The sequence below is a fragment of the Bacillus rossius genome, chromosome 1, assembly GCF_032445375.1.
Source record: "Bacillus rossius redtenbacheri isolate Brsri chromosome 1, Brsri_v3, whole genome shotgun sequence".
NCBI lineage: Eukaryota > Metazoa > Arthropoda > Insecta > Phasmatodea > Bacillidae > Bacillus > Bacillus rossius.
Window position 1 is genome coordinate 70,686,658 of NC_086330.1, and position 18,512 is coordinate 70,705,169.

The 18,512-nt window shown below is 33.2% G+C and overlaps 2 protein-coding genes across 3 annotated transcripts in view; one reads left to right on the plus strand and one right to left on the minus strand.

Moving 5' to 3' along the window:
- The window catches only part of LOC134537474 (uncharacterized), a 93,837-nt gene extending 86,433 nt beyond the window's left edge, over positions 1-7,404 (plus strand). Inside the window, exon 10 of the mRNA XM_063377959.1 lies at positions 2,535-7,404. The gene's annotated coding sequence lies outside the window, so the exon portion shown is untranslated. The remainder of the gene's footprint in view (positions 1-2,534) is intronic.
- LOC134537443 (uncharacterized) overlaps positions 2,659-18,512 on the minus strand; it is a 159,347-nt gene continuing 143,493 nt past the window's right edge. Inside the window, exons 23-26 of one of the 2 annotated variants that reach the window (XM_063377887.1) lie at positions 18,130-18,395; positions 14,716-14,809; positions 11,057-11,130; positions 2,659-7,110 (exon numbers count right to left, since the gene is read on the minus strand). In XM_063377887.1, the coding sequence (XP_063233957.1) occupies positions 7,036-7,110; positions 11,057-11,130; positions 14,716-14,809; positions 18,130-18,395 (509 nt within the window). In that variant the 3' untranslated portion in view covers positions 2,659-7,035. Of the gene's footprint in view, positions 7,111-11,056; positions 11,131-11,184; positions 11,259-14,715; positions 14,810-18,129; positions 18,396-18,512 lie in introns of both variants that reach the window. The other variant, XM_063377895.1, reaches the window with a different exon arrangement.

An 18,512-nucleotide genomic window follows, 5' to 3' on the forward strand; every position in this document is an offset into this window, starting at 1 on the left:
AGTAGGTTGCCAAGCCAGTCAAACGTAGTTGAAAGCATGAGGTTGTTAATTGTTCAACATGAAAGGAAGAATTAAAATTTTATATTTCTCTACAAGATTAATGTGTAAATACAGCGGGTTGAAAATCATGGCAGCTATATTGTGTTGAAAACATCGCCGGTATTTTTTATTAACTTTGTGTTGATGCTCAGGTACATTTTTCTCTTTTTAATTAGTTTATGATTGCAATTACTGCTTTCGTTTCAAATTGTAATGATTACGTGACGGGAATACTGTAAATCATTATTTACTTTCATTACTACAAAGCGGCCATGTTGAAACTTAGAAAAATGGCGATGTGCCGTCAACGTCGTGTTTACTTGTTTTTCGCGATGTCTTGCATGGGTGGTCTAATTCATTATTATCAGTTTTATTTCTCGATGCTGTGCGATTTCGGTGTTTTGTCGCGAATTAAGGTAAATTGCGGTGTTATATCGCGATTCGCGAAATTTCCGTGTCTCTAGTAATCACACTATCTATTACTGTATACAATATACATAAATGTAGTAGTACACTAAAAAAAACTAAAAAAAAGTAACATCAATCACTGCCGCCTAAAAAAAGTCAGATATTTTACTTTGACATTTCGACATGATCCTTACACCCTCAATGTGAGTTTACACTTTATTCAAGTGGTGGAACACCTCATCACTTCCCGAAACACTGGCTAAATAGCTTCTCACAGTGTCCAAAGCTTGTAGTGCCTCACTGTGGCTGCACGCTGGTACTGGCTCGTCCTCGTCATCCTCCTCTTCCACGTCTTCTTTGTCCTGCAAATGCTGGTCAGTAATGTCGTCCAGTGTTTGCACTTCTGAAGTGACCACAGCACCATCAACATTGACAAACTCCTCAATAGTGACACCAGGACTGAGTGTCTCCCACTCTGAAGGCTGTACCTGTACAGTGTTGGCTGCCTCTGGCTGGGTTGCAGCAACTTAACCTTCAGTTAAAAATCCAGCCTTCTTGAAGCAGTTGATGATCCTGCCAGACTTGACTACTGACCATGCCCACACTATATAATGCAGAGCAGTTAGAACACTCATATGCATTGTGGCTGGATCCTCTCTTGAATCCAGCATTATGATGGCCTTCTACACGAGTTGCTTCCTGTACTTCAACTTAAAAGAATGTATTATTCCGAGGTCTAGGGGTTTAAGTTCACTTGTACTGTTTGCAGGGAAGAAAGCGACTTTTACATTATGTAGTGTAATTTCTTTAGGGTGGGCTGGGCAATTGTCAACTAGCAAAAGAATTTTGCATGTTTGCATCTCCATCCTGGCATCTAATGCATAGAGCTGGGAACTGAAAAGGGCTTCAGTCATCCATGCCTTTAAAAAACCTAGGTTTTAAAGATTTCCCAACAACTATGGAAGTCAGCTTCTCTGTGAAATCAGAATTCACAAACAACAAAACAGCCAGCCTTAATTTGCTCAATTTCCCCCCATGTAACTACACAAGTAAAAATAACTTCAAGTGACTTATGTATCACAAAGTAAGCAACTTATTAGAAAAGAACGAAACAGAGTAAATTATGATCATAACACACATGGCAAATGCACAAATACCTCTGATAAGAATAAATCGCTGGTATTTAAATCATACCAGAAAACTTAACCGTAGTTCTGTATATGATTTGAAAACATGATACATCGTTAACTTAACTTTTTAGCAAGAGGGGCGGACTGTAACCTGGGTCGTTAAAACCAAAATATTGAGTGTGTAATCTTCAGCATCTGTCTGCTGGCATTCCCTTACGGAAGCATACAATCTTTGGTAATGGTGTCGTGTTTTTCAACTGATGACGCGAATGGATAAAACCCAACAATAGTTAAGAAAATCTTTTATAAAGATATTTATTGTTTTTGTACCTTTTTTTTTTTTGGCCCAAATGACTATGGAAGCATCACAAGATGATATTTAAAAGTCAATTTGGCAGTATTCTAGGGTTTTGGAAGTGGATTCTCGGTATTTTTATATAAAAAATAAATAAAAAAAATTCACATTTTCAAAGGAAATATGATAAATGCATGGTCCTACATGAGACAGATTATCACTTTGTAATGTGGAAAAGGTGGTAGTGGGAGGGAAGTTGTTCTATAGAGCAGGTGAAGAGGGGGGGGGGGAGGGGGGGGGGGTGAGCATCATTGGAGTTTCTCACAGTGGGACATTATGGTTATCAGGCCACCACGATCGATTGCACAGTGTCATGCTTAACCTTCTTGATATCTCTGGCATGGTATAGAGTAATAAACCAAGTTTAATAAATTAACATTTTAATGAAAATCCTTTTTATTTTCCTTATGAAATCGGTGCAAAATTTACTTAGAGCTCATTAAAAGATACATTTTGCACTGCACATTTCACATGTATATGCTTGTTTTGGTGACAGTAGGTGGTCCGATATGCTTTTCTAAGGTACCATTTATTTCTGGAAGATATATGCTATTAAAATAAATTTATATTTAATTCTGAAAAATTTGTAAATTTCTTTCCAGAGATGAATGAACATGGACTTGGTGCTACTAATGTCATTTTTTTGACATAGTGGTTGGGGGTCAAATTGTCCAATCTCCCCCAATCTCTTTCACAAGAGAAGTTCAACACAAAAAAAACACTATGTAGGTAAGAAGTAATGATGATTTTATTAAAAACAATTATTACAATAGATGAAATTCACTGTAAAGGTATTAAAAAAGAGTTTCATAAATTTTTATTTTTCATATGGTTGAAAAATTTAAAATATCACAATTTAATGCAATTTTAATGTTTAGCATTTAAGTAATCATATCTTTACAATGCTTAATTTAATTTTAAAATTACTTTTTAGTCAATGTACGGAAAAGTACTTTGGCACATCCACAAGAGAACACCAATTAACACAAACTGTGGAGAAACAGCCATCAAACCTATCACTGTTGTCTTAACTTTTAGCTACTCTAGTTATAAAACAATTTGAGATTCACTCACAGTTTTAGCTATATCTGAAAACCTGTCATATCACATTTCAGTACACTTCACCTAAGTAGTAACAGCACTTTAAGTTCTACAAAATGCAATGCCAAAGGAAATCTTAATTGTAGTACTATATATCTAATTAAGTAGTCAAGTTATATAAGATCTGAAACTATAAAGCTTATAAGCCACGACATAAAAATAGAAGACAATCACATTTTCACATTTAACTGCACTACGTAATCTCATTAGGAAAATAAAGACTATATATATGTAAAATGCACATAATTTTACTGGTTAAAAAAAAATTAAATGAATAGTAATGCTACTATTTGTACATTATCTACAGCATGATAATTGTAACAGATCTAAGAACAAATGCCAAGGAAATAAGCCTTGTAATGGTGACATTTTTGACATCACAGTAAATATGACTGCTTAACAGTTATTTTATTGCATTGATATTTATTGATACAAACAGCAAATCACAATAAAGATACTACCCAAACATATTTTGATTAAAATTCCAATCAAAGTAGGCTATGTAAATAACAGTTATAAAATAAAATACTGTACAAAATTGTTGTACATGCAACTGGTAACATCTATACTTAAATCTATAGGAGTTTTGACTAAATATTTGCAGTTTTGATAATTATCTAGATAAGCGGCTTCTGCATAAAAAAATATTTGAAGTTTCGTTACATTTCAGTTCAACTAACCATTGTGGTGGATGTATCGAGACAGGAGTGCAAGATTAATTACCTGATAAGGTGGGGTTTGTGAATAACTCAAGGAAAGCACCAACACGACACACAACAAATGCAAAAAAATCACAGTTATTTATATAGCTCGCAAGTCACAAGACATCACCAACCCAGTAACTTAAAATTGTAAAATATGAAGAAAAAAAACCCCTGATAATCTAACTTAAAAGTGTTATTTTCTTTCCATATGTGAAACTTTTACTAGTGTTAACAATATTTATATAACAAAAATAACACCGTGGGCTTCTGTGCACATATAGTCTGTGTGATTAAAAGTTTCCTGAATACTTCTCTTCAAATATGACCTTCAGAAACGCAAGCTAAAAAGGCAAGAAAGTTGGAAGTCAAACAATACTTCTGTTGTGTTATTGTTCCTTGCATGATGGATTGATGCACATTTTGCATCTAGCATAGTTTATAAACCAGGCTTAAAGATTTACTGTTAAGTGATGTATATATGTAAGTACTTCATTAATGCCATGTCAACTGTGTGTGTTTTATTGTTTTGGTAGTTATTGTGTCAAGTGTGGTGATTTATAATTTATGGAAGCAGTTTTACATGTTATTTCACAAATATTTAATTGATTGCAACTGTAATGTTGCACAATTTGCATTTGAATTAGTTTAAAATTATTACAAGTAGTATATTATTGCATATTTGTAGTGTTTGCAATTTAAGAACTACATTTTTTTATCGGATAGTGGCAAACAGTTTGTGATGTGGGCAAGAACCATCAAACTGAATTCGTTACGAGCAGTAGCATAGCAGAATTTTCAAAAACAAAAATTGTGATTTTATGCAGCTAACATAACCTAACCAACCTTTAATTTCCGTTATTTGCATTATCTTCCAGAAGATGCCACTCTACATATTGGTGAAGTAAATTTTTGCAAATTGCGAAATCCAAACCGTTATTAATAATAGTAAAAAAAAAAGTACATTATTATGTATATAATGTATAAATGATGAAGTGACAAAATAACTTATATAGAGTCAATGTTTAAGGAAGAATTTTTTAAATAACTTGGTAGACCGTTGGTGTCGAGCACCCTGGTTGAGGTTGGGTATTAAAAAATCACTACTATTTGATTTTGATTGGGTCCCAAGACTGTGAAGCAAGCTTAATAACGTAAATTGCCAGGATAAATATTCATGAGTATTTGCTTTAAGTATACATGTAGTATAGGTAAGTAGGGCATTTAACGAAGTTTAAGCCAGCCTAGTTTTTTTATAGTAAGAGTTCACGTGATCACGTTATTTAAGATTATAAATAAAGCAAATTTTTAGCAGTCTATTCCAAGGTAGTCTGCTATGTCATTGTGTACTATGTCACAGTAATCAAGATGAGGCAAAATTAATGACAGAACTAGTGAAGCTTTCACACGCATTGACAGGAAATTCTTTAGATGATTAAGATAGTGAAGCAGAGAATATGTTTTTTTACAACATGGGTCACAATCACCGCCCAGGGCAGATGTTCATCCATAATAATGCCCAAGTTCTTTACAGAACTTAAAAAGCTCAATTTTTGTGTTTCCTAAAGTGATGCTTAAAACACTTGATGAGAGGCGGAGAACCGGAGAACAAATTACAATGCTTTGCATTTTTACTAGATAAATACTGGCATTTTTATTAGACCACATTTTAATTGCTATAAGATCACTATTCAATTCCTGAATCATAGATAAAATTCAGTTTTTGTCAGCATCCATGACTTAAGTCATCTGCATAAAGGTGGTATTTGGGGTGAGTTATTTGGTTTGCCATGTCAATGAAAATGGAAAAAAGGCAAAGGACATAGAAAGGGCCCTTGAGGAACACCCACTTTAAAAGCTTTCTACGTTCATCGGCGATCATCTATCATGATGCACTGCTATGTATGCATGCACTCAATGAAATATTAAAAAGGCTACACATTTTTGTTAATAGTAATAGGATATTGTGGTCAACTGTGTCAAATAATTCACTGAAATAAATTAGTGCCAGTAAAATCACATGGTTTTTTTGTCCATAGCTGTACATACTTTTTCAGTTATGTTTAGACTGCTATGTTCAGGTCAAAATCCAGATTGATAATTATCAAGTAGGTTGTTATTATGTATTAACGTAATGAGTTGTTGGTGTATAATATGTTCGAGTGGGTTGGAAAAGGCAGGCAGAATGCAAGATCCAAAAATGTTGCAATTGGTTGAACCAGTGCATACTTATAGCAAGAAAAGAAATTTACCTACAAGTAAGTATAGAAACATGAAAAAGATGTGTAATTGGTGGTAGCACTATATGCAGAATGGCAGCCAGGTAACCTGTATTTGAGTTCAGTAATATTAAGAACAGATTTTTGTCAACTTCCTTTGGAATCCGAAACCATAATTTAAGTTTGTTTATTTTGTTTTGGATTGCAAGTCTTGTTTGATCATAGTTAAATATAGCAAGTAAGCTGCTACTGTGTTGCGTGGTTGTAAATGGATCGGAAAATTGATTTACACACCATTGTAATTGTAAATATTGCTTTTACTTCTTTTAGTAAGTGGCCATTACAAAGTGTAGCTCATGGTCTTAGAAGTTTTTTTTTCTCACTGCTGAAACACATGTCCATGCAATTTTTTTCACTAATGTTCCATGAGACACTAGTGAAATATGTTCGAACACTAAATTGTGTGTAGTTCATGGTATGATATTTTAGGAAACTTGGTGGTGGTCAACAGTGTACAAGTTTCGGAAATAATGTTGTTCAGCAAGTTTTAAATGAGTAATTATTGATGCGGAATTATTAAATTCGCTGTAATATCTTTTTTTACAGTGTTTGGAATGATATTTTAACTAATATTTTATCTTTAATGGCTTTAATTCCACAAACTCTCTAGGCTCTATGGCTCTTAACTCCTGGCGAGTTTCTCAGAATCCAGAGGGAATGTGAAAACTCTGTTTTTGGGCATAATTAAGGCATATCCATAGTGTTAAAAAATACAAATTTCCAATATTTTATTTATTTCAAGGAACAGATGCCGCCAATCTAGGAGATTATCAATTCTAAAAAAATTACTGTTATGTGAAACTAATTTTTTTAATAATATTTTACACTTGGTATGATTAACCAAATGAGCATGCAGTATTCTATAACTGGCCAAAGGCCTTGCACAACAAAGAGATGCAGAATAAAACATATCATAAAGCTATACAACAAAGTAAATCACAGTAATAAAGGCAGGGAAAATTATTTGCTATACTCAGTAATCATGGAACTAAAACTTAGCTGCCGGTGTTTAAAATGATACTTCACACGACGATAGCAGAGGTTGCCATTTGATTGATGCCACATGTACCATCGCCACGGAACACCCTGTAGTAGCCCTGAAACACAAAACATACACTACATAACTTACTTAGATTTGACGATACATCATTACATGCTCGCAACCAAAATGAGGGCCACAAAATACATTTCTTCAATGCAAAGATGAACATTATCACATCCTTAAAAACTTATTCCATCTATACATATTTTTGTGATGTATGTATTAGACATAGTTCTGGTATACATTACCAATGATAAGATAAAAACACCTAAGTCATACTGCTGTACTTATATTAAGACCATAGTTTAGGCAACTGTCACAGTAAACAATCAAGTAAAAAAAAAAAAAAGTGCATTTTGTACATGCGTTAAGTTATACTTGGTGTGGTAAAAAAACTAACTTTAATTATGCATGCAAATAATTAATAGAAACAAAATAATAAAAAGACTGGAAATATATTATAAATACGGTTGAAAAGGTATAAATTCAATCAAGTTAACATTTTTAAAATTAAAACTCAGTATTCAATATTAATATATACAAGTAAATAAAATGAATTAAGCAATTATTTATAATGCAAATAAAATATACATATGGGAACATAACCTCACTTATATTAACACACATGAAAAAGTTTATGAACAAAATTTTTATCACTAATATTCACAATAAATAAATTTTTTTATTATATGCACAGTATTCAATATCAATCACTAAAGAAAATGATTTAAAAGCACATAGGTACATAATTTTTATTTGTATGTAGCCTTTTTTCATCATATTAATTTTTGTTGAATGCTGAGAATGCATATACAACCTAACCTCACTTATATAAATATACTTGAAAAAATTTATGAACACAATTTATATCAATAATATTCACAATAAATAAATGTTTTTAATGATATGGACCAGTATTCAATATCAATCACTTAAGTATAAGATTTAAAAACACACAGGTATATAAATTTTATGTGTGTGTAGCCTTTTTTTTATTGGAATAAAATTTTGAACCAAATAAAAAATTATTCATCAATGTTGAATATTCTTTACTAATAGACTAATTAAAAAAATGTCACAGGAGTTGAAGACAAATTGATGCAAAATACACAAAAATGAAAAAGAAATTCCTATGGAAACCTAATAGAATGATGAAAAACCAAGAAAATAAAAAAACCTGGCAATGCACTTTCTCAAACCACTAAAGTTTGAAGTTAGATAATTTTTTGTTGATACAAGTAATTATTTAGAGATAGATTAATTTATTTTTATATTTTTTAATCATAATCAGAGATTATTCATAACATAACATTACATAAAGAAAGCATGTATGTACATATGTACTATGTTACGTGGCACGTAAAAGTCTGCCCCCTTCTTGAACATCAGCAGGGGCTGCAGCCTAGCTACATGGTAGCACTCACAAGCTCCAGGTGATACATGATGATGACATAGTTCTCTACACGCACACAGTAGCAGCACTACACACCAGGCCAGAGACACAACAGTACTAATTAAAATACGGCTCAATGAAGGTCACTTTAGAATACATATACACTTTGTGCATAAACCATACATGTAAGTCAGTAAAACCCCATGTTAACTTTTCATTTTATAACAATATGCATTTAATAAGCTAATGTAACTGGTTCTAAAACCATATTTGCACTAACATTTTACCAAGCATTAGATTTCACTCGTACATAGAAGATAATTTTGGATCCTTGAAAACTGTTATAACTGCATTCAAAAGTTTTAATTTGGTATTTGCAATTAACTGAAACAAAATACTGAATAAAAAATGAATAAATATGAAAGCCTCTCAGAAGTTTTTTCCTTCTTATTTTACAGTGTTTTATCGCATAATCGTTGCACATTTTATTCTAAAATCAAGTTTGAAAAAAGAAGGGGTGCGACGTTTATGCGAGATTTTTTTTTGTTAGATAAAGTTATTCATGAAAACAAAACCCATTCATGGAAAGTACGTTTATTTAAAAAGTGAAGTATAAAAGAGCACCTCAAACAATTTAAATTAATAAGTCATGCAACAAAAACCTTTCTTCAACTTTAAGTAGAAAAACAAAATCTGTGATCTGAATGCGAGCTTGAACGAACGCGTAACTATCGTCATAGTACGCATCACGAAAGAGTGCGGGCCATCAAATGTAGTTAACTCGGCACGTGACAGAGAGCGCGTGTTGCATGCAATTGACGAGATATCAATATTCGACTACATGTGCGCGCTCTATACGGGAGGCAACCAAACATGAATGATGCCAACTAGCGCTGGCTACATTTTTGTAAGTGGTACACTGCGGCGACGCAAAAGGTTAAAACGTTTAAAAACGTCTTTAAAAGAAAATTTACACATCAGACCACTTCGCATTTCCGTTAATTAAATAAGTAAGTGATAATGTCCGAATAAATATTAGAATTCTACTTTAAAATGCATTGTTTTAAACGGAAAAAATAACAGCACAAAGCGCTCAAAATCTAATAGCGGGACCAAAAATATCATGCAACGTTTATGCGAGAGGTTTTTTTTATCCAAAATTTGACGCCCTAAAATACAGGTGCGACGATTATGCACGTGCGACAATTATGCGAGAAAAGAGGGTAATAACTGAACACAAACTATTAATATTACATTAAAAAGTAGTTTCTGATTGTGATTTGATACCTTAAACACTAATTACATAAAATTATTATTCCAACAAAAATCAGTTCTAATTTAGGTTTACACGCTAAATAAAAATACATTTTTCTTCAAATTCTGAACTACAGTACAACCCTGTTATAACATTCTCCAAGGGACCAACATAAAAAAATGTTATAAGCAGGAAAATGTTATAAGCAGGAAATCATCTTCACTTTGTAAAAATTACGCGTGGATTGATTAAATTAAAAAGTATAGGTAAAACAACACAAAATACAGGAGTAATACACTAAGTACAGCAATAGAGTGGAAAATATGTTAATTTTATTTATAGATAATACCTAATAATATGCTAAAGAAAAAAAAATGTTTTGTACGATACAGTTCAGAGTAACAGAAATATTCAACTCTCTTGCAATCACAACACACGTTTTGTTGGGGTTCGTGTCCACTTGGTTAATAAACTGAATTTTTTCAGCTACAGAATATATTTTAGCTTATATTTATCGGCCATCATAGCCGTACAAAATCCTGAATAAAATTTCAATACGGCGTATTTTAATTAAATACGACCGTGACTACAATAAGTAAAAAAAAAAAATAATAATTACGGTAAAGGTTAACCACAAACAAAAGCCGTGAATATATCCATAGAACAGTTAACCATCTCAAGGTGTTAAACCTTTGAAACAAAAACCAGCACCATAGACTACAGTAGCACTGTTTCCGACCATGTATCAGTGCACAAAATGTGCATCATAAGTATAAAGGAACAGGTCATAGGCTAACAAGCGCGAACAGGACGCCATATTGATAGTCGATCCGGTGCAAGTTGTGGAGTGCGTGTGTACCATGTCTATGGTGAACTACACAAATGTAAACATCTGATGTTTGTATATGCGTGCTGTATTTTCTAGCTATGGTTTCGCTATAAATTATGACTTTGAAGGAAGGGATACTGAAAATTGTGGCAGTTATCAAAGCAAATTTGAACGTTAAAGGCGGGAATGTAGAAATTTTAATATTGTTACAGGCGGGAAATTAAAGCATTGTGATAAATGGAGAAATGACGGGACCATGAAATTATGGTGTTATAGGCGGGAAAATGTTAAAAACGGGAATGTTATAACCGGGTTGTACTGTATTTATGGCAAAAATACTAGCAAAATACCAAATTACAAGTACTAGTTAAAAGCAACATTAAAAATTTGATCACAAATATTAAACTTCATGCATCCAAATAGCATTTTAATATTAGACTGTAAAGTGGCAGTAATAAAGACTCATTCAAAAGAAGAAGCCTTGAAACAAACCCATTATGCTCTTTACGCTGAGTTGTACATACCTGCTCACCCCAGGTTGGGCCCCAGCTGTTCTTAACTATCCAAAACGGAAGAGATTTGTGAAAGAGTGGATACGCTGCAAAGATGAAAAAAAAAAAAAAGTTATGAGAAAACCTAAATAACATCTTACCTTTTCCCCCCACGATGGCCCCCAGCTATTTTTAACAAGCCAGTAAGGCAGGATTTTGTGACGATACTTTGATTCTGAAAAACCAAATCATATATTAACTAAAATTATAAGAAATTATTAAAAAATACACAAAATAAACATACTACATTTTGCAGTGAAGTTAACCGAACTCAGACTACAACAGTATCATAATATATAAATACAATTTTACATTTACACTACAAATAACACAAAGACACTGGTACTATAAAAATTATTTTAAACAGTACCAAAATCTTAAAACTGTAAATGATAAAAAATACATAAGATTAAATAAAACAACAACTGTATTTTATAAAGGTTTAAATATTTACGAGAATATTAATGTTATTAGAGAAAATGAGATGTACAATGTGTCTGGTTTTCTATAGATTTTAAAGGGTGTGCGAAGCTTCGTAAAGTCAAAATCAAATTTTTGACTAATTTTCTTATTCTTCACCTTTAGGAAAATTGAAAATAAAAGTTTCCTAAGTTTTTGTTAAAAAAATTAAAAGCAGATATATTGCAGTTGTCCAAGGAACATAACTAAACACCGGCGTACTGTGGCCTCCAAACAGAACCATCACTCAATTATTTATTACCAGTCCTGTATTAAAAAAGAAATAATTTTTATATGGTTAAAGTACTTAGTTTCTCAAAATAACATAATACATTTAGAATAGATTGTTCTTGTAGTTTTCCTGAAGGTAACACGAATAGCCTTTGCAAGTTAAACCCCCTTCCCCCAAACATATTATCACAAAATGTATGGCCTACTTAAATGTATTGCCTAAAATATTTGTAGTCTTCTACCAAGGAGTATATATACTAATGACCATTAATAATAACTTAACTTCAAATACAGGATTGATTTGGCTCGTTTGTATTTAAATCAAAAGTTTCATTTCATCTCTTCAACAAAAAAAATAAAAATATCCTTCTAAATCTGAGGTCATGGTAACATGGCCTAAATATCAAGTTATAAATATCCATTATGAATTAAACGAAAGAGGCAAAAAACAATGTTTTTGATCAACATGCAACATGATCAACTGAACTGAAGTACAATTTATAAAATATATTGTATGTAAGCCACAATTTGTTCAATGGTTTGATGGTAGAGAAATTTAAAAATGCATTTGTATGAAGTTATTATGTCTTGTTAGAGTAATGTTGATAAGGGCTATGCCCTCCCTTATGGCCAATTGCCTTGCCCCCTCCCCCCCCCCCTCCACGGCCTAAACCAATTTCCACCCACCAACACACTCTATGGCCACTACATATTTTTAAACCTCTTGCAAAAAAAAAAATCTCTCTTTCACACATGCACCCCCCTCCCCACACAAAGAGAGACAGAGAGAGGATGGGGTTTGTACATGCATGTGTGGGTGTGTGCAAAAGTATACCCACCAATATTTAATTACCTAGTTAATATTTATTTTTTTAAATTTTTTATTTTACATCCCAACAGTCCATGTTTTTGAGGTCAGATTATCAGCATAGAGCGGTGCTATGCACAAACATTTCTGAATGCACCCTCGTTTGAGCAGTTTTGTTTTGAACTTTAAAACTAAACATGCAACTATGTAAGTAATATTATTAGCTCCAACGCTAAGCTATTAGCACTTAAACGGATTATATGTAGCAATTTTTTTAAAATGATTTTACTAATTGTGTGAAACAACGGGCAAATAAATCTAATCTTACCATAATACCGGTCATCTACTGTTAAGTTAACACAGGTGTACCTTCGAAAGACTAAGGTGTCTGGGTTGCCTAAAGAACCCAGTTAATTACCACCTGTCATTTGTAATCAGCGTACCCAATGCTGAGAGCAGGTGAGTTTTAATGGTCGGATATAAGGGGGGAAAGAATGCCGCCTAGCACCCACAAGGTTTGCGTCACGGCTTGTAGTTGTGTCTCACCTGGGTCCACGTGCCCCTCAATGTGTTAGCGCCCAAGTATTAACTATAAACATCCATGATCTTTAAAAACGCACATCCTCGACATCAGAATAATACCAAAAACTTTTGTCTAAATTAATTTTGGGTGCAACTAACCATAACTGCAAGGGGTGGAAAAAGCAGGGGTTGGATGACAAAATTGTTCATAACTCCCTTAGTGGGCACACAATCAAATCTGTTGCAGTTTGTAAACCTTAATAATATTATCTCAAACTTTTGTCTGAAACATTTGCTACAAGGAGTTGAAAAGACAGGTGTATAAATAAAAAATATAATTTTTGTATCATAAACACTATAAAATCCATTCTTGTTTATTTTAACCCTTTTAAATATTACCTACAACTGTCCCTGAATTTTTTTTTATATGACGAATAATTACTGTAAGAGTAAAAATAAAAAAAAACTAATGTTCAAGAGAAAAAAAAAATCATAACTACCTTAGTAAGCACACTATAATATCTGTTCACATTATTTGTAAACCTTATAAATATAATCTAAATTTTGTCTAAAAATAATTTTTGATACAATAAACAATTTCTGCAAAGGTTGGGGAAAAAACAGTTGTTAAAGAACAAAAAAAATTCAGAACATACATATTAGATACACTAACAAAACTGTTACAATTTATTGTAAACCATCTAAACATTATCTTAAACTTTGGTCCAAAACAAATTTTAATATGACCACTTATTAGTGCAATGGTTGAAAGAGTCTTTAAATGTAAAAAAAAAAAAAAAAATTATAACTATTTTAGTAGGCATAGTATGAAGTTCATTTAAAGTTATTCAATGCTGGAGGCATTGAATGAAAAAAAATTTGAATTATTTTCGTTGCATGGTATATGACAATATGTTTACTCCATCAATTTGGAATATTAGAGAACATATATGATTTTATGTAAATTCAGTTTTTAAAAAAATACCAGAAGTTTCTAGAAGTTTTTAAAACTTTATAGAAGAAATAGTTACTGTAAAATCTACTTGAACCTGTAGGATGTCTAAGAGAATTTTTTATTCTTTAGTTTTGCTATGTGCTTGAATTTCCATAACTTAACTCTTCAGAAAGGAAGCAAAATTTGTAATCATAATCGGAATTAAAACTGGAACCAAGGAAAATTGTGGAATCACCATCGAATAAATGTGATACTGACCCATCCCTAAATATAACTCTAGGACTGACAGCTTTGAATTTTTGAATTGACCGTACTTCCACTAATATTTTTCTTGGATTTTTTACCTCTTATTAAAAATTTTTTGAATACAAAATGTTTGACTGTATTCAAAGACTCACTGGCCCATCCCTAGTAGTCTGATGCAAAAAATTTTATACTGCAAGAGTCATGAAATATCAAACACTTACTGCATTAAAACTGAACCAGAGATGAGATTGTGCCAAATGCACTGCATGACACATGTATTTTGACAGTTGTATTGTCAGGTGTGAGCTTTCCAATGCCGAGGCCGCAACTGACTCGCTGCAAAGCCTGCATGTACGGTCTACCTCATCGCTAGTCTATGACTCGCTGCAGCCCTGGTACAAGGACACTCACTGTGCACTCCGAAGCCGACGATGAGAACACCGTGGTCCAGGTCATCTGGGCTGCACAGGATCTTCCACGGGTGGGACACACCTCCGAAGTAGAACTGCAAACAGCATGGGAGATTACACTTACCTCAGGCTTACCAAATCATCTTATGTCATTCATACAACAAACATTTTAATTTAAATGCGCCATCAAAGATATAAGACAAAGGCCTGCTAAAACAATAATTATTTGAAGCGAAAGAATTTATTTCTAAATTTGATTAACCTACCAAATTTTTATTTGTTTTTTTTTTTTTTTTTTTTTTTTAAACCTACGGTGAAAGCTAGCCTGAAATCTAGGCAAGAGTGACATGTTTTTTATTCATTCTTTAACCAGAAAGGTTACCAAGCAGTTGAGTCGTCTAGTTTCCTAACTCGTTTTAAATTTTTCAAATAAAACAAAATAAAATGTAACATTGTTTTTAACTAAATCTGAGATTTGCCAAAATTGTTACTAATTATTTCCCTTTGACTCAAGACATTCAGATAAACCACAGGATACCAGAATTAATTATATTGGAGTTAACACATTTTGGAACTGCGGAGAGGATATAACGAGTTTTGGAACTGCTGAATGAATTTAAAGAGATTTGGAAATGTTGTGTATATAATAAAAAAAATAGTGTAAAATCTTGTAAACTATTATTTTCACATAGCAGTGCAACAATTTCAGTTATTGATGACTATAATGGAACACTAAACAATTGCTTTCTTGTCTCCTGGAATTTCTCTTGCATCATCTTCTGCTTCTTCTTGCTCAACAAGCAATGCTTGATCTTATTCAGTTTTTTTTTAAAACAGGACGTATTTCTTGATGCCCAATTCATAAACAAAATGCTTCAGAAGTAGGCTGTTTATGCCCTTCAATTTTGTAGGCTTCATAAAGGCACATTTGATGATAACTTCTGGGATTGTAGCTATCCAGAGTTGTTCTTTTTACAAATTGTTTTCAGAACCTCAGAATAAAGATTAAATGCTGTTTCACCTTGTAATTTAATGACTTTTGGTGTCTTTGTAATAAATATTCTTTTACATGGCTGGAATTGAAAGTGCCAGTTCCTGGTTTCTTAGCCGTGTTTGCAACAGCATCTTTCCAGTCCTAAACATGCACATCACTGCAAAGTTCAAAACCTGTTGCTTCAACATGAAATATTTTTACATATTATTCTAGATTTATGATCATACTTCTCTTTTTCACTTTTTTCTTTCCTACCAAAGATACTGACAGGTGGGATATAGGAGTGCCAAACAAAGGGAAACAAACCATCACATGAGATGGAGCATTGTTTGCAGGCCATGTGGAGACCATTGCGACCATAATTTTTTCCCAACATCCATCAAATACAAGTTTGATGGAGTGGACATTTTCTAGGTTGGTGTTACATAATCAGTGATATACAGTTGAAATTTGAAGAGACCCTTTAGCAAATTCATTCTCAGACTACACATAACAAAATGTGTTCTCTGAAGTTTGTGGTTCAGTGGCTTAACTCTTGCAAACTGTAAAATTATACAGGAACATATGTTTCAGATAGTATGCTGTTTGGTCAGGGATTATGGGTAAAACCAGGTTTTGTCTTTCTTGATTATTGCATTCCTCTTTTCTTTCGAGCTTTTCCTGGTGATGCTAGTATGATGGACATATCGTCAGCTAAGTTATCCATGTCTATATCATTTTCAGGAACAACAAAACTACATTATTAGCTTTCTTAGACACACATCCGTTGTTGCGGCACTCAGACAACAAACAAAATTGCAATGAAGTCCTATAGGATTGTTTTACTCACAGTCTCTTTTCGACCTTTAAACTCTCGAGGTGCCCTTGCACGTTTTACTTGCCGGAAACAGCATGGTGGATGGCGGTTTTACTTAAGAGAGCGAGATGCTCTCAGGTCACTCAGGTAATGCCCTCGATGCTTCTCCTCTCAAGGAAGAGTTGCACGGGAAAGTCATCTGCTGGATTTTTTTTCGCACGATCATTTACTTCTGTGTTGTTACTTGTTGGTAATGTTAGTGTATTGCAATTTTTTGGACAATGAACAACTTATTGAACATGTTACATACAACAATTATGATTGTTTATTTATATATGATGGTATTTTGAATAAAGAATTTTTGTTAACATTTATTATTTCATTTACTATAGCCACATTGATGATCTTACATTTTAACTCATGCAACCTAATTTAAACTCTCATCATTTGTGACATATTAGTTATTGCCTAAATAATTTCACCTTCAGACGAATCATAATTTCAAACTGTATTTTTTGAGACCTTTGCTTTTGTGCCAAATTTTTTAAAATAATAATAATAATGACAAAAATGATGATGATGATGATAATAAAAACCAACTAAGTTTTTTCATTGCCAATTTGAGAGTTATCTATTCTTTTTTTACATACCGAGGTTCACTTTCTCCTAACTCTTACAATTCCTAGAGACCACAAGAGACAGTGAGTAAAACAAATCTTATGTTAATCTGTAAGAGTAACAGTGGCATCAACTTACATGCACTTAGCACTTATACTGAAAACAATAAAAATCCCACGGAACTATTATTAACAAATATAAATGTTCCAAAACTGCAGTCATACATTTGGACATTACAGTGCTCGAAACATGAGAATAGAACAGTACAAAAGTGTTGGAGATGACAAGTTTTGCTGCTGGAACTTATGGTTGACACAATGAATGAAACTCTAGCAAAATTGTTGTGATGTTTTCTTGTGAATAATATGGACTGTGTCTTAGTCAGTCAGATAACTGCTACTTTTGTGATGTGTGAATTTTCGGCAAGGAATAATAAAAACTACTTAAAATAAATAAATGTTTTTTGAGAGAATTTTCTTATTTCATACAAAAGATCATTAATAATCTCAGTGTAATTAAACAGTATTTTTGGTGCCCAGAAAAAAAAAATTTTTACAAGTGTTTATATGTGTATGTAACAGTCACCCAGAAATAGCCGACGGTACAACCTCTTATAATGTTGAGTAGCGGTTTCTGGGATATAAGGAGAATAAAAAATAAAATGAAAAATTGGTAAGGTTAGGTTAGCTGCATAAAAATCTTTTTTTTCTGGAGAAATAAAACATTTTAACAAAAATTTTACATATAAATTCTATAGCTGACTTAACCTAACCAACATTTCACTTTAGTATTATTTGTCTACTTAGGGGTGTAGTGGATTGGGGTGGGGGATGGTCCCTCATTCGATGGTCCCTCATTCATGAAGGATTACATCCCCCACCTATCGAAGTCCATGGTAGTAACAAAGACTTGACTTGACTTGACTGTCAGAAGTTAATACCAAAACGTTGAAGTCAGCTGGAATAGTTCACTTAACATAAAGATGGTTCTCCAAGGCTGCACAGTACCTGCATGGCGTTGGCATTGATGCCGATGGAGATGGGGCCATTCTTCACCAGCCACTGCGCCATCTGAGTCTCGTTTTTGGTGATGTTGACGGCGCCCGTGATGGTGGCCCGCACCTCACTGTTGTTGAAGTGGCAGCTCTCCCTTTCCCCTTCGTACGGGTACTCGTTCTCAGTCTCCAGGCCGCCCAGATTCTCCACTGCCTTGTACGCCGTCACCATCTCCCCACCACCGCACCCATCATCCATCTGATCGCAGTCCAACAACTCTGCAACATCATCATACGTCGCAGTTGGGTAGCACATTTAAACATGATGAAGAACTTACTACCTCATAATGACACTACTACAACAATAGTGGCGTGAAACAGTTCTGTCATATCTCT